This window comes from Tripterygium wilfordii, chromosome 23 (genome assembly GCF_013401445.1).
Source record: "Tripterygium wilfordii isolate XIE 37 chromosome 23, ASM1340144v1, whole genome shotgun sequence".
In the NCBI taxonomy this organism is placed as follows: domain Eukaryota; kingdom Viridiplantae; phylum Streptophyta; class Magnoliopsida; order Celastrales; family Celastraceae; genus Tripterygium; species Tripterygium wilfordii.
The window spans coordinates 10,760,128-10,783,594 of NC_052254.1; the positions used below are offsets into that span (position 1 = coordinate 10,760,128).

General features: G+C 38.0%; 2 protein-coding genes across 4 annotated transcripts; one reads left to right on the plus strand and one right to left on the minus strand.

Annotated features, from left to right (window-relative positions):
- Positions 1–4,719: 4,719 nt before the first annotated feature.
- On the minus strand, positions 4,720–8,645 carry LOC119993203 (mitogen-activated protein kinase kinase 2-like). 2 transcript variants are annotated; one of them, XM_038840215.1, is made up of 8 exons: positions 8,474–8,645; positions 8,292–8,376; positions 7,579–7,716; positions 6,490–6,738; positions 6,208–6,390; positions 5,876–6,099; positions 5,140–5,185; positions 4,720–5,036 (listed from the first exon to the last, which is right to left on the minus strand). In XM_038840215.1, exons 1-8 carry the CDS (start codon positions 8,557–8,559, stop codon positions 4,947–4,949), a joined length of 1,101 nt encoding a protein of 366 aa, XP_038696143.1. In that variant the 5' UTR covers positions 8,560–8,645; the 3' UTR covers positions 4,720–4,946. The 2 variants fall into 2 exon arrangements, with proteins under 2 accessions (XP_038696143.1, XP_038696144.1); XM_038840216.1 differs by having other exon boundaries at positions 6,490–6,714; positions 8,474–8,644.
- Positions 8,646–14,139: 5,494 nt separating this feature from the next.
- Positions 14,140–17,358, plus strand: LOC119993205. 2 transcript variants are annotated; one of them, XM_038840217.1, is made up of 7 exons: positions 14,140–14,294; positions 14,854–14,926; positions 15,504–15,582; positions 15,686–15,808; positions 16,403–16,529; positions 16,646–16,763; positions 16,925–17,358. In XM_038840217.1, exons 3-7 carry the CDS (start codon positions 15,570–15,572, stop codon positions 17,009–17,011), a joined length of 468 nt encoding a protein of 155 aa, XP_038696145.1. In that variant the 5' UTR covers positions 14,140–14,294; positions 14,854–14,926; positions 15,504–15,569; the 3' UTR covers positions 17,012–17,358. The 2 variants fall into 2 exon arrangements, with proteins under 2 accessions (XP_038696145.1, XP_038696146.1); XM_038840218.1 differs by lacking the exon at positions 15,504–15,582.
- Positions 17,359–23,467: the final 6,109 nt, after the last annotated feature.

Consider the following 23,467-nt stretch of genomic DNA (forward strand, 5'->3'; position numbering starts at 1 on the left):
CAGTTGATGGTGAGCAAATAATTGTTATTTCAACCCGTGATTCCTTTTTTGTTCTGGAATCATGTCCAGACACTTGCTCAAAAATTTCAGCAATTAGTGTTCTTGAGTCATTTTTGGGAAGATGTGTTTCTACCTGGAAGGAAGGGGATCCTTGTTGTGGACTCCAAATGATCTGCATTCATGTGGCAGACTTCAAAATCTTTGGGATTAAAACTTTGATGATGATGTTGTTTTTATGTAGAATAAATCGCTATAGCTCATCTGCCAAATTTAAGTTAGTTTGTATTCTAGTTTTCTGATTTATTTCCACAGTACCTACTGAAAACTGCATATTTTGTCATCAGGTGGTGGCCATTTTTCTTCTCCTTCTCTTCCTGCAATATTTCTTATCTTTATCATTTAAGCATTTGGTATTTTTCCCATGGAATCAGCACAGGAGGAGAATTGCTAGGGCCTAGCAGTGGAGGCTGAAACTCTTTTGAGGTTTGTTGCTTGACATTATTTATCATGAATGATGATTATCATTGAACTTTCTTAAGTTGTCCAGTATGTAGCTGGCCCGGTGATGATTTTTTCCATTTTTTGTGACTGAAATATTAGCAATTCTTACTCTTTCTTTTTTGCCTTTGTTTTGGTGAGATGGGGGGTTTATACACAAGTCCCTTAGGGCTGAACCTTGTAATATGAAAACAATTGAGATGTTGCCTAGCTGTCTCAAGTTACTGCCCAGTTTTTGATATTGTGTTGGTCTTGAATACATATGGTATCTCTTTAATTATGTCAAATTACTCAATACTTTTTTATTCTTGGTTCCATTCATTGAAGGACCCTCATTTAGTTCTGCTGGACTCCAAGATTTGTGATGCTCATGGCATATCACTATATCAGGGACTCTGGTTCATACCGCAGTCATTATATTCAGACTTTTTTGCTTCAGTTATCTTACATTTTTTTTTGTAAGTTCCACCTGCGGGTTAAGTAGCCAGAAACAAAAAAGATTAATTAATATCCCATAGATCTAGGAAACAGTTATTTTTCGTGTCTGGTGTAGTAGTATAGTCTCTACCCTAATGGAGTTTTTATTACACTGCTGGTGTATGCTAATTTTCCCCAATTGATCTTCTGTCAGTGTACTATATTGGTACTGGCACCTCATTAGACAGAAGAAATAGAGGAGAATGTGTACATGGGTGTATATATACATTGTGAGAACAATAGTCTGCATTGCAGTATTGCTGGTCTGTGCAGGATATCCAAACAAGAATGGAGTTAGTTGGACAAACAAAGAAAAAATTATTTGGCCAGGTGAAACCACTATATATATGGTCAGGTAATGGGAAATCTTTCCTGGAAATTTTATGGGGGTGTTTGATATAGGTGTTTTCCATTTTCATTTTCATAATGAAAAACATTGGTGAAACTTGAAAACAATAATTGCGTTTATTTTTTTGTATTGGAAGTGATAACATGGGGATTATTTATGGTTATTTCCTCTCAAGGGAATGAGGGATAGTCCTTTACGTTTATCTTTGTTCACCAATGCGGCTTCATATCAAGGTAAGTTCTCTGATCTCACCCCCCCCCCAAACCCCCCATTTCTCTACCATGATTTTTTATATTAGCTACTCTAAATTGCATATCTAGATAATAACATGACTCAAACTGTTTCCAAAAAGGATCCAATCTGAATTTATTTTGGCCACCGTTGCCAAAGAATTTTTGTTATCGGGGTAATGTGATTGGCTGTTCTTTTCTTCTATTCTTTTGTGAATAATGTCTTGTAGTCTGATTTGTGTGATATACAATGTCTGGTAATTATGGTATTGTATAGTCAGTGGATAGAAATGAACCACCCATTGCTGTACTTCAATTATGGTTTTCACACAATGAGTTCAGGTGTGTGGATGTTTATATGTCATTTGATGAGCAGGTTTTGTATTTTTGTGTCATGTGGTGATTGATTGCGCGTGCTTTCCCTCTAAGTACCCCATTGTGATGAACTTTGTAGTCTTATGGATTTAGTTGGAGCCAGCGTTCATTTCTATGACTCCAACCAAGCTTTCTGGGGCACAGAGAGGGAGATTCAAAGGTAAGGGAAGAAAAGGTGTCAGCTGTGGGCGTCTTGAGTCTTAATTTATAAATGGTAGATAAAAGATGAACCAATGGATCTTAGCCTTCAGATACGTGTACCTTTAACTCTGCTTAATTTATCACGGATGGAAAGTTTTTACTTTTTACTGGGCATGAGTAAACAAATATCTGTCTATCTCACATTTTTCCATGTTTTAAACCCAGATGAGAGTATCTTTTACAATGTCATTTTTGGCATCTGTTGACCTTGACAATTGCTTCTATGCCAAAGGCAACTTTAAACATGGATACAGAGATTCTTGTTAATGCTTGATCATGTGTGGGGGGCGGGTATGAATTTCTCACCCTATCTACCCTGCCATGCTAGCATATATACCTGTCTTTTTTTCTATTTCCTTCTGAATATTTTTGTAAGTTTTATAATTTGTTCATAGGACCGTTCACTTCCTGTAGTTTATTTGTGAATATTTTACGGTATTAAGATATCAGTCTTTGTTTAAGTTTTGTTTGTTTTTATTTTGTGTTTTATGGACTTTGATATGAGGTATGTCCCTCGTATTGTGTGTGCATTACTCACTTAACAAGAAAATAATAACCCTTTTGCTTGGCCTTACCCTTCGAGAAAGAACTCCAAGCAATCATCTCTCACTCTTTGTCCATAGAGAGACCATAAAGAGATGGTAAGTATGGAGTAGAGCTACAAGTCGGGTGCCACCCTAGCTGGTTCCCATTCTTGTATTTCTACCCGGTGGTCAAGGGTTCAATCCTTGTGGGTAGCATTTGTGTCAATTATGTGAGTGTGTGAGTTGGAGGGATACATGTGGTGCATGTGTGTGCAGGGCAGCCTAATCCGCCTTATGAGTCCATTTCCTGCAAATAATGAAGGTGATCAAGATGGCAGACCACAGAGTGGGAGTAGTAGAGATTATCAATATCTGCTTGACGCTAAGGATGGAGGAGGAGCCATTTTGTCTAACATGGTCACTGAAGGTGAGAACAGACTTGGTAACACATGTAGTCTAGGAAGGAATACTAGTTTTTATGTTTCTAGTGAGCCTCCTAACACCAATTTCAGAGAACCAGTTGCTGAGTTAGAGCCTATGAAAGATGTAATTTTACAATTTCTGCAGAGGTTTAGCATAGCAATGGCTTCAATGAGTCTGATTCGAAACCATCTGCTTTGCTTCAAGAAAAGATCAGTAGAATTGGCGGCCAGAGTGTCTTCGAATTCGATAGTGTAGCCCTTTGGGGGTGTATTTCAATATGTGGAAAAAGACCAGCCATGGAAGGTGCTGTCGCGGCCATCCCACAATTTTCGCAGATACCTGCTGAAATGCTAATGGATGATCGTGTTTTCAATGTGATGAAATGGGATTCAAGTAACCTAGCTTCCCATTTCTTTCTTCTTTATGATGGACATGGAGGATGTCAGGTATGCTAAATTCATTTCTCTTTTTGCAAACTAAACCAAGCGCGCACACATGTTATTTGAAACAAAGGTTAGGAGATCCAAGGACTTTCATTGAACAAGGCATAATTTGCACAGGCTGCTAATTATTGTTGTCAACGACTGCATTTGGCTTTGGCGGAAGAAATAGAACTGGAAAATTCAAGCCTTCTCCAGATGCTTTCTGAAATTTGATGCTGAGGTTGGCGCTTGTAGAATGTCTGATAACATCATTCTGCGCATAGGGTCAGGAACCGAGGATGTGAAAATAATTCCAAGGTAAGCTTGGAACTACTAGTTATGCATGCAACCATAAGCCTTCAAGATGAACTAAAATGAGACCGCCAAGTACTTGAAACCATGGATCATACCAGATCCAGAGGTGATGTTTGTTTTCTCGACAAAAAAACAGGATGAGTGCCGTATTCTAGCTAGTGACGGTTTATGGGATGTTGTGACGAACGAGCAGGCCTGTGACATTGCTTGGAGGAGAATCCTTTTCTGGCACAAAAAACCCCCACCGCAGAAAGGGGCGACGGAGTAGATCCTGCAGCTCAAGCTGCAGCAGAGCAGAGTATCTCTCAAGGCTTGCTCTCGAAAGAGGAAGCAAGGACAATGTCTCTGTAGTTGTGGTCGCCTTGAAAGCTCAAAGTAAGTTCAAGAAAAAAAAAAACCTAACAGTTAAAACCCTGCAAAAGATCCGTTAGTACACGCGCATGGTTCTTACTATCAGTTTTTCACCTGGCAAATGATGGTTTCATATGTTGTTTACAAAGAAGAACTACACAGAAGCAAAATCCCTGGAAACAAAGTGGAACTACGATCAAAGAGCACAATCAATCAGTTTCATCTATCAATGAGCAGAGTCAATCAGTTTCATCTGAGGACAAGAATTATGAATAAGAGGACTACCTGTTTATGGATTCTTAAGGACCAATGACTGCTTGAAATAATAACATTCGCATAGAAAATGCAAATTTTCATTTTATCACAAGGACGCAAATCTTTGCAGCTGCACCCAGATCTGATCAGCTTGATTTAATCAGTGTTCTATTTCTTTCTTTCTTTTTTTGTCCATTTAGGCTCGCAAAAGCAATGAAGCATTTGTAAGATAAAATCAGAAAAGAGCCCTTCAAAGTTCAAAGGAAAGAGCATATATAATGTTACATAAATATGAGGACTGAACAACAAGAGAGAATTACCGATCCATCATTACCATATTGCAGAACTAATGGCAAGAACTACAAATTTATCATCACCATAGTAAAAGATTCAGGGTCTGAACAAATAAGCCACAAATACAAATGACAGCAGGTTGAAGCACGCTAGATTCTATCCTCATGAAGGGAATGATGGACATGTTATTCATGTTATAAATTGAGTCCATAACTCACATACCATATATGACTTAGAAGGTTGCAAGTGGAGATCCTGCATCGGTGAAGTAAGATGAGAGATCTACATGCGAGTCTTCATACTTACTTAGGAATGGATGATTCTGGTATTATCAAAAAACAAAAAAAATACCAAATTTTCCATTAGAACATATTTTGATAATACTGTCAGAAAAATGTTGAAAGAAGCACAGAGATGTTGCATACCAGAAGTTCCTGTGCTGACAGTCTATCTTTTGGGTCTTTGTGTACACTGAATCAGACAAAAAAGACCCAGAATAAGGGTTAGTAACCCCAGGAATAGGATAGTTGTACAAGATCTAGGGCAACTGTAACTGTCAACAAGAGAACACTTGAAACGGTACACCCCTAAAATAATGAGAGCACATAATGAATTGGTGGCGGCGCTGAAGTAGAATACTTTCCATCAAATGGAAAATGAAGTTTCATTTATGGATGAAAAAGCCAGTTAAGGACAGAGAGATCATATTATCATAATGCATGAACAGAAACGATGGACATCTTTATGAATTCCAAGGATGGGGTAACATTTAGTGCTACTGTAAAGAAATAGGACAGCAGCACACATTCACAAACTCACCAGTTCAGCTTGAACTAGATCAGAAAGCAAAGAGAAATCAGAGAGAAGAAGAAAAGTAGAAAACACATTCAGAGTAGCTATCTCTCAATTCATACATCATTGCATGGTTTCTTAGCTTACATCAGCATTTTAAAACACAAGCTTCTCCAGAATACTCCAGAGAAGGACACATAAGTATACACGCTTAAGACGGTCAACACAGATTGACCAAACACAAAGCAAACACAACTCAATACACAAACTTTAAACATATATTGCACAGGAAAAGTCTCAACACTCTAACAACTACAAATAATCTTTAGCTCATTATTTAGTAACTTTAGACAAATATATAATCCTTACCATGCGGATATGAATGAGCAGAACTCCTGAGAAAATTGGTTGGAGGGTGCAGAAGGTGGTGGTTGCTCAACAATGGCTTCCATAAGTTCATAAAAGTTAATCCATCCTTCATCTTGCTCTGGTGGTGTATATGGGAACTTCCCTGTTGCACACTCGAGCAATACTAACCCCAAACTCCATATGTCACTTTTGTAGCTATGGCTTCCTCCAATAATTCTCTCGGGCTACAGAATACAGTAACCATGAACTAGTTTCAAACTACGACAGAAGAGGGGTGCACAAAAAACTTTATATTATACTTTTACCCAACATATTTAGTTCCAATCACTTACAGACATATAGTTGTACGTCCCAAGAAAGGTATTTGCCTGCCCTGAGGTACTTGCCATTACTGTACTCACTCCAAAATCAGTAATTTTGACTTCCCCTCTATGGTTTATTAGTAGATTAGAAGGTTTTAGGTCCCTATGGATAATGTGTTTTTCATGATGAAGATAAAGCAAACCCATTAGCACCTGCATTAACAGCAAAAATGAACATATCAATAGTGAAGATTTGGGCATTTATGTATTTGAAATAATCAGAGCTCACAAACAATCTTCCATAAGCTCCACCTGTTTACAAATAGCAGCAAGATATGGTTCTGGAATTATTTTGACTTTTTTCAGAAAATCTGCGAGAGATCCACCATCCATATACTCTAAGATAATAGAGATGGTACCATTATCATAGAAAGACTGATAACAGACAACAACATATGGACATTGTGATGATTGGTTGATCTTCAATTCCCGCGCAATCTGTTTGCGTGTGGACTCTTCTATGCTCATTTGGATTACCTGAGTATGAGCAACATCATTAATCTGTGACAGCATGAGGACCCCAAATGTGTAAACAATAATTACGCAGAGATAATAGACTTGAGGCATATGAGATGTATGATAAATGACGCTTTACATGTAGACATTAATACAGCTTTAATATCAGATCTACTAACAGGGTGACCACCAAAGCCACCATAATAGCAAGTAAATGTAAGATTTTAGTCATATTAATATGTTGATGTCTCAATTGGCATAATATCTTCCCCAAACAACAGTTAAAATTTGAAACTAAGTCTCAAAACTTCATAAAAGAACTCCTTGCCCCAGAGGTATCCCTGATTGAATAGTTATATAATCTAGAACAACCAAAATCTAAAGCTATATTTGGTTTTAATGCATCACATTTTGCAACAATGTCTGTCACTATCAATTCATTTATCATCACAAGAAGAAAATAAATCTCTAGCTCAGCCTTTCAAAGAAAAACGTTGGTTTGCAGACTTAATTATGATAAAAAAAAAACTCTGATCTAGAGGCAGTAGAACAATTAAATATACTATCACCAGCTTACAGTCAAATTAACAATTTAAAACTCCTCGAAGATTAACACACTCACATTATGCAGCAAATCCAATAGATAATTTGACATATTTTCGCTAGAAGCTAAATATAACTTTAAGAACTATTAAACTATTATTCGTATCCCACTGAGGACGAAAATCTTAAGGCAGTAATCACTGTTGAAATACAGTAATGCTACCTGCAGCCATGAGAAGAATAACCTTCATACACCGTCCGGTGCACAACTGATGGGTGTGCTTGAAAGTAGAGAGCAATAAAACATAATTAGCAAATAAAGCAAGGCGAATTGTATTGTACCTTTAGTGCAAAAAACTGACCCGTCCATTTATGTTGCACCAATTGCACAAATCCACCATTTCCCTTTCCAATGACTTTGATTGTGTCTACATCTGCTAAGGTTAGCTGGTTATCTGATGCCTGAATAGGAGGAGGAGGCTGAACACATGCACAAACACATACAGATCATACATTAAATTCTTGAAGGCCGTAGACAATTGATATGATTGAGTAAATCGCACTTCTTAAAGGCATCAAAACATTAACATTTAACACCAATAATGAGTCAACAGTTCCCTTTTTACAAGCTGCAGTCAATTGTTTGAACACTAAAAGGAATGTTATGGATGATTCCGGTCACCATGAGAAAAACTACTAAAATACCAATTGACATGCCATACATTCCAAAGGTTCAAACTCAAAAGGCAGATAGGTAAATAAAACATTCCATATTATAAAAGAAAAATCAAAGCAACTAATGGTAGTTTAAAATCATGATCAAGCCACCACTTAATTTTTGGAGGTCTCAATCTTAGATCTCTGTGCATAGCAGTAATTACAAAGACAACAATACCAAACAACAATAGAAACTCCTCAATCAGACAAATTTAGGGTGACAAGAAGAAAAAGCTTCTCTGTCACAAACAGATATTTCAACAAATTCCAGATCAGTAGCAACAAATAAACGAAGAACGAAAGAACACACAGAGATCAAACAAAGTAAACGATCTTACAGCATCGGTTTCAATCTGAGAAATAACTCGAACTCCATCCCTATTAACGAGTAGATCACCATCCCTAAACGTACCGCTTTGGGTCCTGCATACCAAATCCATAACCAAACTAAGCCAACAAAAAAAAGGCAGAAAAAAGCACATATATACACAAATGTTAAAAAGTGAGAAGAAGGAATTACAGGAACTTAGCGAGGGAGACCTCCTCGTCGGGAGAAGGAAGAGAGAGCTTGAGATTAAGAGTAGGGTTTAAATTTCCCCTCCTCATGGTTGATTATGCGCAGAGAGCAGAGAAGTTGCGAGTCTATGGAGAAAACTAGAAGCCTAGTAGTCCTGTCTGTGGCCAAAATGAACAAAAAATAAGGTAGTCTGCAAGTATTGGTTGACCAAGACCAGTCACCGTCGAAGAAACTTACCAAGAAGATGACACTTTCTGCTTAGTGCTTATACTTTTTGTTTTTATTTACGGGTTAATAGCATTTTTGACCTTCTCGTGTTTTAATTTGCATATTGAAAGATTTTTTATGCCAATTTGATACACTAAAATTTCAATTTATACTAAATTATAGAGTCTATCAAATTTGCTCACTTTAAGGTAGTCAATCTGCTCACGTGACAGGTTGACCGTTAACCCAATTTTTTCATGTGGATAATACTATCCAAGTGGATTTTATTAATTTTTTCTTATAAAAATTTCACATGTCGACAAAAATAAATGCAATTACCCAAAAAAATTACCAAAAATATAACAGTAAAAAAAATCAATTACCAAAAAAGTAAAAAAATCCTAAATCAATGGAAAATTTTCTAACTTAATTTGATTTTAATTGTATTAATTAATACTTTTTTCCCTTAATTATACAAATCTTTGTCATGTCATCATCGTTTCTCACACTGTTTGTCATGTCAACAAAACTTAACAGTCAACCTGTTACATGAACACGTTGACTACGCTAAATTAGGCAAATCTGACCGATTGTGTAATTTATAACAAATTGAAACTTTGATATATCAAATTGACACAAAAAAAATTTCGGTGTACAAATTGAACACGGAAAATCTTTCAGTGACCAAAAGTGTTATTATTTACCTCGCGCCTTTTTTCCCCTTTTTTTACTTTACATTTTTTCCCACTATTTCTATTACTTCTTGGTTGGTAATCGATTGAGTTAAGCATATATGTGTCTAGGATTCGATTTCAACCACAAGCATAATTCTTGGTGGTATTCAAAAAAAAAGAGTATTTTCTTTTTAAAAAAATTTTACAAACCTCCTTCACCGAAAATTAATTATAACACAAGGCTAAAACAACTTTAAATACAACCCACAAGATGTGACTCGATTGATAATTGACTGAGTTAGATATATGTGTGCTTAAGATTCGATTCCAATGAGAAACATATTTTTCAATAGTATTTCAAAAAAAAATTAAATACTATTACTCCCTAAAAATAATACCTTCAATGTTGCAATTTTAGTGTGGGACAAACATGGGCCGGAGTTTGCCATGCCCCATGTTTGTTTATTTGTCAGGACCCACGACAAACAAACTCGCATCTACATTAAAATAAATATTGGACCCCACCTCATTCATAAAAAATCAAGTCAATAAATTTATATCATTATACTAATACATTTTGTTATTCTAACCACGTCAACAAAATATATCTCCAATACCTTTCGTTGACCCATACCTTTTGTCTAAAACTTCTCCTAGTCACGAAGAGACGAGAGAAGATAAGTAACAAGTCACATCTTCCCAGCCACATTTTCCCAAGTCCCACAACCCACTTGCTTAATGTCGGGATCAGAACTTTCGACTACCTTGGATTGGATTGGAATGGAATGGATTGGGGCTGCTAAATGATCGCGTGGAATGGAATTTCCTTCAAGGTGTCATGTTTAAAATGGGTTTCTGTTCGCGTTGGGTGGACTGGGTGATGAAATGTGTGTCAACTGTGTCATATGCGATCATGGTTAATGGTTGTAAGGGTGAATGCTTCTTGCCAACAAGAGGTATTCGGCAAGGGGATCCCCTATCACCACTTTTATTCGTAATTTGTACTGAAGCTCTTAGTAATAGGCTCTTGCGGGCAGAATTGGATCATAGCATCAGTGGCTTACCTTTTGGGAGGAGGAGAGTTAGAATCTCGCATCTGTTCTTTGCTGATGATAGTATTCTGTTTTGTAAAGCTTCTAGATCCGAATGGGCTTTCCTGACAAAGATTCTGGATTCGTATGAAAGGGCTTCAGGGCAGAAAATTAATTTGCAAAAATCAGCTATTTTCTTTAGTAAGCAGATCGTGGAGGCGAAAAGAGTAGAGCTAGCTTCACTTATTGGTGTCCAGGAGACCCTCACTATGGATAAATATCTGGGCATCCCTATCAAGGTTGGGAAAAGAAAAGTGGAGACATTTAGATTTGTGGTTGACAAAATGAAGGCCAAGACTGCCCACTGGAACAACAAATTTTTATCCAATGCTGGGAAGCTAACTCTTATAAAATCGGTACTTCAGGCCATTCCAACTTATAATATGCAGCTCTTTAAATTTTCAAGCTCTCTGTGCAGCGAATTGGACAGCTGTATTAGGGACTTTTGGTGGGGTTCTACTCAAAATCATAAAAAGATCCCTTGGCTTGCTTGGAAGAAGCTTTGTCGGCCTAAGAATTATGGTGGTTTGGGTTTCAGAGACTTTGGAGCTTTTAATGACGCCCTTCTAGCTAAGCAAATTTGGCGTATCATCCAGCATCCTGAATCTCTTATGGCTAGGGTCCTCAAGGCTAAATACTATCGAGGGAATAATATCTTGGAGGCTAATCTAGGGTACAATCCTTCCTTTGTTTGGCGTAGTCTTTTGGGGGCTCGCCCGCTTCTTGTGGATGGGCTACAATGGCAGGTTGGTGTTGGAGAGAAAATTCGAATTTGGGAAGATAAGTGGACTCCGATCCCAATCTCAACCCGCTCTTCGAGTGATATTATAGGGATGCCCAATTTTTCTATTGTTAAAGACTTAATTGATCAAAACACTGGATGGTGGAATGCTTCTATTATATCTCAGATTTTTACACAAGAGGTGGCTTCTGCGATTCTTCTTATTCCTATTGGGGGGAGTTTTGCTTCAGATAAGTTGTTCTGGACAGGGACTTGCAATGGCCTATATTCTGTACGGAGTGGGTACCACAAGGCCATGGACATTAAACTTAGGGGAGAGGCGTCTCCTTCGTCCGCGAGGTTTTCTACTAAGTCTTGGGATTCTATTTGGAGCCTCCCTGTTCATCCATCAACAGGGGTTTTTCTTTGGCGAGCTTTGTCGGAGGTGTTGCCCACTAAGTTCAATTTAGTTCGTCGGAAGGTTTTATCGGATCCTTTTTGTCCCCTTTGTTCAAAAGAGCCAGAAACAGTGATTCATGCACTATGGATGTGTCCAGCAGTACAAGAGATTTTGGGAGTTAGTTCTAAACCAATTCAGAAGTTGCATAGTCAATTCCAAAATATGAGGGAGTTTTGGTCTACGTGTTCCGATAAATTGGAAACCATGGAAAAATGTACCTTAGTTAATTTACTGAGACTAATTTGGGGCAGAAGAAATGCTGTAATTCATAATGGGAAGGTTCATTCTTCGGCTGTCTTAGTGTGCCTGGCTACCCAAGCAGCAACTGATTTTATTGAGGCTCAAACTCTTCTAAATATCCCCACTCTGCTAAATATTCCTCGGTTAACAGCAGGGACCCCTGATGGTCTTATGAATCTCCCTGAGTTTAATTCTATTCCAAGATGGCATCCCCCTCAAGCGGGTCAGATTAAAGCAAATTGGGATGCCGCAATTGATGTACTTAATAACGGGTCCAGTTTTAGTTGTTTGTTCAGGAATATGGATGGTTTGGTTGTTACAGCGTGCTCCATCAGAAGACCCATTGCTATGAATCCCACTCTAGCAGAAGCATATGCGGCTGATCTAGCTTTGAGAGTATCTTTTTTACTGGGTCTCAAAAATTGTATACTAGAAGGGGATTGCAGTATAATTGTGGATGATTTAAATTCTAAAGGGGAGAACTCATCCTTATGGAGTGGTGTTATAACTGGAGCAAGAAAGATTAAACAAACTCTGGATTCAGTGGTAGTTAAGTTTATTGGTCGACAGGCTAATGAAGGAGCACACAGACTTGCAAAGATTGGCCTCCAGTCTCCCTCCTTCTTGTGCTACCATGGAAATTTCCCAGAGGCAATGAATGAGATTATTAGAGAAGACTGGCTGGGGAGTGGCTTGAATGATAGAAATACGAGCTCCATTTGGGATAGAACGGATCTGCGATTTTCTGAGAAAGATTTGTATTCTTTCTAATGTTTTCTGAGTTTAGGTAATCCGCTTTGACAAAAGCTACTCGGCATCTGGGATTATATTCTTGGGCCTTTGTCGTTACCCACTTGGCATCTGGGGTCTTGTTCTTGGACCTTTATCTTTTTTTCTCTGTTGTTTGTTTTGTTTTGTATCTCATTATCCACTAGGAGTGGTTGACAGATAGCTTTTAGCCTAGTTTGGCTTGGCCATTTGTATTCTTATTACTTGAATGAAACCTGTTCATGATGGCCTTACAAAAAAAAAAAAAAAACCTTCCCAGCCACAACCAACCAGACTGATGGCTATAAACTTGTTCATGGTTTCAAGTTACTCCTACTTTTTCAATGCCAAGTGATTAACAGATGAAGCCATGGACACCCACCAAGACTCACCAAAATTGTTTTTTATCTCTGATAAATACCATTTTGTACATTGATAAATAGTCAGTGTTTCAATTTACACACCGTTGTTTAAAATGTTTCAATTTGATTACCCAATAATAAAATTGTTTCAAATTGGTCTATCTTACAAGTTTTCTCATCTTGGGACAGTCAAACTGCCCATGTGTCAAATGTTGAGCAATCCATTCTACGTGTCACATAGGCAGTTGGACTACCCCAAAGTGGGAAAACCTGTCAGAGTGGACAAAACTAAATGGGATGACTCAATAAATCATGTCTCCATCTCCACCACTGCCACTATCTGTCTTCATCTCCACCATTACCATGTTTGCATCCATCTCCGCCACTGCCACCGTTCGCCATCATCGCTCCTCCACCACCATCGCATCTCCACAATCATCTTCTTCATTTTCTTCTTCTTATTTTTATTAGTGTTTGTCTTCATCTTGTTAGATATGAGATATAATATAAGATATGAGATCGTATGTTACTGTTTGAAACAGTAACATTACGTGAGCAAAACAGACCAACTTCGTGTCTCCCTTTCCGGCCTTTTTGGATGGAATATGGCTGGACATTGTGCATCTCAATAAGGAGAGCCTAACGACGGTGGTGATGTAGCAACCGTTATTGAAATCATATGAATTTGAGACTTTTTCTTTCATTTTACTGTTTGAAGAACTGATATATAATGAGGGTAATGATGTAATTAATATTTTTATGGATACTTATATATCCATGTGTTTTTTTGAGTGGACTTAAATGTTCAAAAATCTCCTTAAAAGTACCGAGATTGAATTTTTCAAAAAAAAAATTGAGGGTGGGCCATTCTTGGCCCAATGTATGTCCGCTTCTGGATTCAGCCTTAAAGAAAACAAGGGTATATTCGAAAGTGTCATAAAAAAGAAGGGTATAATTCTCACTTTTCAATTATTGCCGGCAACTAGTCAGCAATTTTAGAATTTAACTCTTTAAAAAAAAAAAATTCCCACACCGTGAACGTGTACATCTACCGAACACCAGAAAGAGCAAGGACTTTCATTAACCTATATTTTTTAATAAAGTCGAATTATTAGAAATGAAATTAAAAAAAAAAAAAAGTTGTTTTATTTTACGATTCAAAGACGAGACAAAGCGTTGAAGAAGAACATAACTTGCCATGTAAAACACTTCTCTTATTTGCAAACCTGTGTGCTCTTTCTCTGATCTAAAGCTGCATTCGCAACTCCCTGGTTTCTCTCTTCAATCTCTTCTCAAACCAGGTAAATTCTCGCTCCTTCTTGTAATTTTTCTCATGTTATTGTGTTTGATTTTCATATTCAGTACCTGTTTTCGCAATCTATGGATACTTTTAGGTCTAGATAGAATTCAAGAAACCCGGAGTTGATTGTTTATGTTTATCCTGAAATCTGATACCTATTTCAGTCTTCAGATGACTGGTTATTTATGTGTTGATGAATTTTGCTCTTGAAAAGGGAAATTCGAGTTAGAATTATCGGTATAGCGTTTCAATGGACGCGTTAATTTCTTATAGATCAATGGTGTAATCGAGGGCAATGAGTTTCCTTCGTATGTGGAATTTAAGGATTAAGAGGATATTCAAAGAAAAAAATTGTCAAAAGGACAAGTTCTTTTTTATGTTTCTTTAAGACGTTTCAGTCTTTCAGATGGTTGATCATACCTTCTGATTTTCATGCATTTATTTTTCCTTTTTCTTTTCATCCCTCTTAAAATGTGGGACTATGCAAGTTCCTTAACCGGAAGATTTTGCCTTGAAAACTAAATTCAAATATACTGTTCTTTCTTGAATTTTTGGAACAGGTGTCTGGGGGCAGGATCAAATATAAGAATCTCCCCCCACAGAATACATCTACCCCGGTACACATGGATCTGAGTATGCATCTTTTCTTATGTCTCCCCACTTCTTTGTGGACAGTTTCATGTCATTAACCATTCAATAATGCTTGGAATGAAAACATTACAGCTTTAGCTTTGTGGTACTTTGTTTAATTTGACCTCTCTTGGGACAAGACCTCTCAAGTTCAATCTCTGCTGCGACCCACATTTTATGCCTTTAGATTATTCGGAACAACAAGGCAAATAAAAATTGGCTTTTGTGGGAGTAAAAGCAATGCAGGAAAAAAAAAATGTTAAGATTTAAGCAGGGTCTTTCATTAAAAATAAATCGATATGGCCGGTAATGGGATGGAATTTGTAATATTTTATGGAGTTGTCTTTTTCTTCCTAAGCAATATGCTTGACCCTACAAAATAAGTATCGTAATTCACCCTTAGCTCATTTAGAGCTTCTGAGGTTCTAATAACAATTGGCACTAGAAAAAAAAAAAAAAAAAAAAAAACTGTATGACAACAAAAATAGATAGTGTTGTTATGTTATGTTCCAGCTGCCATTCAACACTTTTTCTCTGATATTCAAGAATGGTCATCTCATAAATCATCTGTATGAAATAGATAGAAGCAGTTTTGAATCGAGGAGTATTCTAAACATACAATAATGCTGAGGCAGTTATCTGTGCAATGCATGGGACAGGTGCTTGAAAGAGTTTTATGGATGTTGAATTGTTGACTCTTCACCATGAGGTGATACAAGTATCAAATTAGCTAATATGATGCATGACTTCTTGATTTCACAGATGTTGGTCCTGGTCCGGAGGACACGGAAGGATTGAGAAGTAGCCAAGAGTTGGTGAAATCAGGGTCTGATAAGCATCTTGACCTTTTGAGGCCATCTGCAAGATATTCTTCGTCATTCAAAGGTACTATTTTCATTAACAATATGTATTGCCCATGTGGCTTTGGCACTCGTCCTGAAGTTAATATATCTCTTCATATATGTGGAAAATATTTGTCACGTAGTTTCCATTCAAATTATGTATGCATCCATCAGTCATTTCTAGAATAATATTGGGATTGGAAACAGTCGGAGAATGTGTTAATATCCTCACAATCATTTACGAAGACGCAAGTGTTTTCATAGGAACTTGTAGGAGTTTGGTGCTCCTTGTGTTAATGCTTGTCTCATTAGAATCTAGGTTTCCCTTTCCCTTCACTTCTATTATTTACAAAAAGAATCAAATTCCAACCACCCCACTTCTCATAATTGATACCGATCATCAAAGAAAATTGTATGTAGAGTGTTAAATCCTGCATTATCTGTGACATTTATTGCACCATCTGTCTGTTCATTTCAGTATGTCCAGATTAATATAGCTTTCACAGGACAATTTTGCTTGAATTCTCCTAATTCAATTGGTTGTTTCATGTTCTTGTTGATGAAACAAATATGTGGAAAACTACTTGGTTTATTTATTTTACAATTGAAGGACTTTTTTTTTTTTTAATCTCAATAGGGCGAGCAACAGATGCTGCAGATCATGGAAGGGGCAAGTATAACCATATTAGGGATCCGGAGGACTTCCTAGCTGGGATTTATGACAAACCTCTTCCATGCTTTGGTTGTGGAATTGGATGGTTTTCGTGAGTAGCTTTTAATCTTCTCCTCCCACACCCTGATTCGCCCTTCTGATATTTGGATCCTTTGTTGTAGTTTTAGCCTGATTCTTTTCATGTTATGTTTGCCTCTATTGTTGCAGTTTTCTTTTAGGATTTGCATTTCCTCTTATGTGGTTTTATGCTACTATTCTTTATTTTGGAAATTATTACCGCAAGGATCCTAGGGAACGAGCAGGCCTTGCTGCCTCAGCAATTGCTGTAAGTGTTCTCTCAATAGTGAATCCTGATCCTGTCACCGGACTAATCTCTTGTTTATGCAATTTTATTTGTTAAAACTTTACTTTAGACTTCTAATTTCTCCATTTCAAAATGTAAAACAGACTACCAGCATCCTTACTTGGGTATAATTGTTGATGCAGGCAATGGCATGTTCGGTTGCATTGTTGATCATAATAGTCTACTATTTAACATTGGCTGATCAATTTACAATGCTCCAATACCCCTAGATTTTCAAGAAGATGACCCAAGACTTCGGTGGATTTCATGCATTTGATAGATAGATAGTTTGGGCAGAAGGGCGGAAGAAATTGCGGAGACAAATGGATTTACTAACCATCCGACCGACTTGCAATCTATGCAGGAAGGAAGTGGCATTTCCAGTCCTCCCTTTTGTGAGGTTATGAAGAGATATAGTGGAGAAACTGTTTGGTGAACATAAATATACACACATGTTTCCACAGTATAAGTATTGTGAGATAGGAGGTTGTGGTTGCTTGTGAAGAATGTACTTGAACCACATGGCATAATCATGTAATCCCTCAAAATATAGATGATACAGTGATTGTTTCTTCTTTTTCTTGGTCCAATTATATAGTCAATTGAATTGCACTTCTCCATCACGCTTAAGTTTTCTCTGTGGTCGAGTTTTTCCATGATTTGTGCTTCGTCATCTGTTACGCCAGATTCCCAAAGACTACTCGAATCATGTTTTCTTAGTTTCCCCATCTTCAGAACTCCATTCGAACCCTAACAAACAAGGAATCATGTTTTCTTAGTTGCCCCATCTTCAGAACTCCATTTGAACCCTAACAAACAAGCAATGAAATTGAGAAAATAACGAATGACTCAACTTTTTCCACTTTATATTTGCCTTTTCAACTTGAATCACTTCACCTGAACTATCATCATCTCCAGATTTTTCTGCAGCACCATTTGTCTGAGTTGCATGATCAAGTCTTCTCTTTTTCTTCCATGGAAGGTCTCCATCATCAACTTCGCGATGAATACGCCCAGCTCCAGTTGTAACTTGAATTTTATGTTCCTCAACTTGTCCACTCTTCAGAGTGTTTTCAGCTGAAACATTTGTATCTGGAGCAGATGCATCCTGTTTGGGCTGTTGTTTAGCAGCATGAAACGCCCGCGCCTTTGCTCTGTGCTGCTTTCCATCTGCGTGAAGAAGTAAAGGTCTGCCTACTAGTAGCTTTAGTATTGCACAGGCTGCAAATAGTAATACATATATTTATACAATGTAACCATTTTTAATTCACTAATCATAGCCTCAGGCCATGCATGAATCAACTGAGCGCCAAACTTGACAAATACCTTTACTCGCCAAATGGCCGTTTGGTTGCTCGCAACCATATATGGTTCAACAACATTGTCACCCAAACAGTGCCAATGTTTTAAGGGCTGCAGAAAAGCTTGTCACACCACTATTCCACTCTTGCTAAGAGCACTTCCAAAGTCATGATAATTGGCTGTGTGGTCTATGGCTTAAACCTAGATTCATGGAGATATAGAACAGCGTATAAGTTATGATGCTTGCATATCCACCATTTGAGTCTCCAGTACGGAGCACGTGGAATCCCATGTGAATCAGCAAGGACCACCTTGCAAGGCTAAATACTCCTGGGTGACCGATAGCGAAGTAGTACCGTGAGGGAATTCCGGGGGGGCCTATGAGAATTTAGTAACCCGATGTTTTTCTGAATCTGTATAAAAATTAAAAATACATCTGTATAATTTGTGAAACTAATTTTCTGATGCTGATGTGAAGTTATTCTCTTTACCATTTTAATGTTTTCCCAAACTCTTTATGGCAATGCAATTGAGAAAATGGGAGAACAAAAGAGAGGTTTTTTTTTATTGCTCATGATTAATTACAGTTGTTGGAAAGCTTCGATCAACATGTTACACTTTGTGTTCACATGCTAAGGGAATAATCATTGATCTTATATTTAAGATGAACTCCGTACGTGGAGAGGAAAATCAAAAATAGGTTGTTTTTTGAAATTTTTTCTTTTATATAGGAAGAGAACAAATGCTTAGCTACTTATTTACTGATATATAATCTTAGGTTATCTTTGTGTCTGATCTGGATTCATATTTTATTTTATCATGGTTTTAACTGCATGATAACCATGGTTGTGTTACTTAATGCTTGTTTTTTACTCGATACATGTATTCTGCGTCCTTTTAGTAGGGCATAGTTTTTTTTTTATTATTCTTCTTGGTGTTAAGAATTTTTAGCCTAGTGTTTTGTGGAAGTTATTGTGTTTGGTAATTTTGAGTGTCATTTGTTGGAAAGGGTTTTCTTTTGTGTGTGTGTGTGGCAACTGGCAAGTATGGGATTTTACTTGTTTGCTTATCTTCATCTGCTGTACTCAATCAGATTGAGCTAAATTACTCTCTAATTCATGATTAGGGTAACAGAAAGCTCCCGCATCGAAGCGTTCTCTCATAACAGAGTACTTCTCATATGGTCCAAGTTTGAGTTTCAATGAAATTCAATTGTCAAATTCATATGTCCTCTAAAAAACGCTTGGACAGCCAAAACTTGGTTTCTTTTCAACCAGGGAACTTCATCTTAAAGTTCTTAAGCATATGCCTTCTGTACTTTATTTATTTTTTTGTCAATGAATTCTGATTTTGCCTTCTGCTTGTCTTTCTCTGCATGTTTCTCTTGTAGACTCATGCAGCTGAGCCCTAATCGTTGGAAAAAAGACTTTGATGATGATAATTAAAGTTTTCTTACCTCTGCTTTCTTGCAGAATTTAGCTACAAAGCAATATCTACTGGCCATTCTTTTGTAACTGTGAAAGTTCCTTTTATTGGCATACACCCAAAATTTATATTTATTTGCAGTGTATACATTTGTTGTGGAAACACCTTAGCTGATGTTGGTAGTGGCTCTCATTACAAGGTACGACTCTTGCAGTAGCTGGTGGCGGTAGTGCCTCTGTCAAGCTTTGGGATTCTGCTACTTGGAGACTGATTGCAACCCTATCAATTCCTCGGCCAGAAGGTGGCAAGCCCACTGATAAAGGCAGCAGCAAGAAATTTGTCTTGTCGGTTGCATGGAGTCCTGACGGGAAACGAATTGCTTGCGGCTCCATGGATGGCACTATATCTATTTTTGATGTAGCTCGTGCCAAATTCCTACACCACCTGGAAGGCCACTCCATGCCTCTGGGGTCTCTTGTGTACTCCTGATAGGGGCTAATAATATGAGATGGAAAAGGAACCAAATATGAAAGAAGAGATGAATATTGGCAGCAAATTGTGCAAGAATCTTAAACACAATCACAACCAATAACCAGTCCGTTAGGAGAGGACAAAGCTCCAATAGATAATATTAACAATGATGTGATAACCTCCTAAACAAAGCCTATAGTTATTTATACTAAATAGACAGAAACAAACTCCTAGAAAGCAGGGAACAATTGATGAAAGTGGAAGTGGAACTGCTGCAGTTAATGAAATGGCTTGAGTGGAACTGCTGTCATTGTGGGATGATTATGGAGGGACTTGGTTACTTAAAAACTGATCTCCATCTTCAGCACGTTTTCTCCACCTTTTTCGTGAATAAGTCCGCAAAGGCGGTTCTGTATCAGTACACCCCCCCTGGAAACTCGCCTTGTCCTCAAGGCGGAAAGATGGAAATTGTCCAGCAAGAAGGTCATAATTCTCCCAGCTAGCTTCTTCGATAGGACGACCTTCCCATTGAACTAACAGCTCCAAACTATGAACACCTCCCTCTTTGACCCAGCGATGAGCTAACACTTTGGCAGGGATGATATTGATATTCCAATCAGAAGTAATGGGGAGTGGTGCTGGTGGAGTAGCTGGAACTTGTCCCCTAGCCGGACGTAGCAAAGAAACATGAAAGATGGGATGAACTTTGGAAGAAGCAGGAAGCTCTAATTCATAAGCCACTGGACCAACACGTCGAATGATCTTGTAGGGACCAAAAAATCGAGGAGAAAGTTTCTCATACCGTCTTTTGGCAAGTGTGTGTTGGCGGTAAGGTTGAACCCGTAAAAAGACAGAATCTCCCACATTGAAACTCAACTCTCGTCTCTTGGAATCAGCATGTGCTTTCATTCGAGATTGTGCCTTCAAGAGATTAGCTCTAAAAAGTTTCAGCATATCATCACGAGTAATAAGTTGTTCTTCAAGCTCAGCAATGCGTGTTTCACCCGGAACAAACGGATGAAGAGCTGGTGGATCTCGCCCATAAACAATCTTGAAAGGGGTAGTGCCAGTGGAAGTATGAAATCCTGTATTGAAAGAATACTCTGCACAAGGAAGAAATTTATGCCAAGCGTGAGGTTGTTCATGTGCAAAACACCGCAAATAGGCTTCCAAACACCGGTTAACTACCTCTGTTTGGCCATCTGATTGAGGGTGATAAGCCGTACCCATACGCAAACGAGTGTTGCTGGACTTAAAAAGTGCTTGCCAGAAAGCACTGAGAAATATGACATCTCTATCCGAAAGAATAGATCTAGGTATGCCATGAAGTCTAACTATTTCCCTGCAAAAAATATCAGCAACAATTTTTGCTGTAAATGGATGAGATAAGGGCAGAAAATGTGAGTATTTGCTGAAGCGATCCACCACCACCAAAATGGTATCAAACCCATGTGATTTTGGGAGGCCAACGATGAAATCAAGTGAAATATCTTCCCATATTCGCTCTGGTAAAGGGAGAGGTTGCAGAAGTCCCGCGGGTGCTAAAGCTTGATATTTGTTCTGTTGACAAGGTAAGCAATTTTGAACAAAGACCTTGACATCATGCTTCATACCGGGCCAGAAAAAATTAGAAGAAATGCGTTTTAGGGTCTTCAAATAACCACCGTGCCCCCCAGTCAATGAATCATGAGATTCAGACAAAAGCTTTTGTTTAAGAGGAGTGTTGTCAGGGATTACCAAACGATTTTTGAAGTAAAGCTTTTTATCCACCACCTGAAATTCTGGATAAGTAGTAGAATCTTGGGATAATGAAGCCATTATTTCCCGAGTGTAGGGATCCACTTGAAGAGCTTCCTGCAAATCCATAAAATCCAAAGAAACAGGAAGAGCCAAGGCTAAAAAATCAACATGTTGGGGACGCCTAGAAAGTGCATCTGCCCCTATATTCTCTTTTCCAGTCTTGTAAATGATAGAAAAATCAAACGGAAGCAACTTCATAAGAAGTCGCTGCTGTTCATTAGTTGTAACTCGCTGCTCCAATAAAAATTTGAGGCTGTAATGGTCTGTTTTGACAAAAAAGTGGTGTCCCAGCAAGTAATGTCGCCATTTCTGTAAAGCAAGTACAAAAGCCAGCAATTCCCGATCATAAGTAGATTTCAAGCGATTAGATAAAGAAAATCCCTTACTGAAGTATGCAATCGGGTGATCAGATTGGAGGAGGATTGCGCCGATTCCATCACAAGAAACGTCACATTCCACAGTGAATGGTTGACTAAAATCTGGTAGACGTAGCACAGGTACTGAAGTCAAAACTTGCTTGAGAGTGTGAAAGGCTGTTTCAGCCACAGAAGACCAATGGAAGCCATTTTTCCGGGTAAGATCTGTTAATGGCCTTGCAAGAGCCCCATAATTCTTCACGAATCTGCGATAATAACCTGTTAAGTGTTGGGTCTAAATTAACCTTACTAGCAAGTGTACTAGTCGGCGACTACAGCACAATGATAAGCAAGGGTCGAATCCACAGGGACGATGTTATATCTAATCCAAATGTATATTTGTATGTACGTATGGACAATGCAAACAAAAGTAAAGTTCAACTCAAGATTGTTTGGTTGGGTAATTAAACTAAGACAAGCAAATAGCAAAGTGTTTTTGGTATTTTCTTAGAATAAAGATGTAACTAATGCAAATGAGATGAATGAGATGAACACCAAGGCTTTGGAATCCCCCTTGGGAAATGACTTGCAATGACACAAATTCACACACATATTTGCTAATTCGGGCATAACGAATCCGTACCTAAGTCGGTTTTAGCGCACTTAAGCCAAATCTCCCTAAAATCGATTACTAGCCATCTTATTGGTCTAGGTCGGATATTCCTAAATACATTCTAGCCATCTTATAGGTCTAAACATGCATAGGAATTCATGGAGTTCTATGGAGATTAGAATTCATACAAATTGTCACCTAATTAAAGGGAGACACATTCATAATCAAGTGTTTCAAGAAGCATAATCTACTTGACATATTATTGTCTAAGCAAATTCTCCAAACAATTTCATCCAAAAACCTAAAGTGTTGGCCAAACACCACAAGCATGAAGAAATTGCAATCAAACATAGAAACACAAGATTTATACCCAAATCAACTCATATATATGTAAATCAAGTCATAAACAAAGTCATCAAACCCAAGGCTTCAACCTAGCCTTGGCAAAAAGGTTTAGTTACACATAATGAGAGAAAAACACAAAAGGAGAGATGAGAAAATCATGAATAAACCCAATTAGTTGAGTAGATCCAAATTGAGCTGAAGAATCTCTCCTCCTAGCTCCAAGAGTCGCCTCCCCCTCTGCTTTCGCTCCCCAGAAATTCTATTCTAGGTCCCCAAAAAACTCTCGCAGCTCGGACAAATCGCGACTTAAAACACCCCAGAAAATTGCTTTTTGCGCCTAGGCGCGTTGTTTTCACGCCTAGGCGCACCACGCC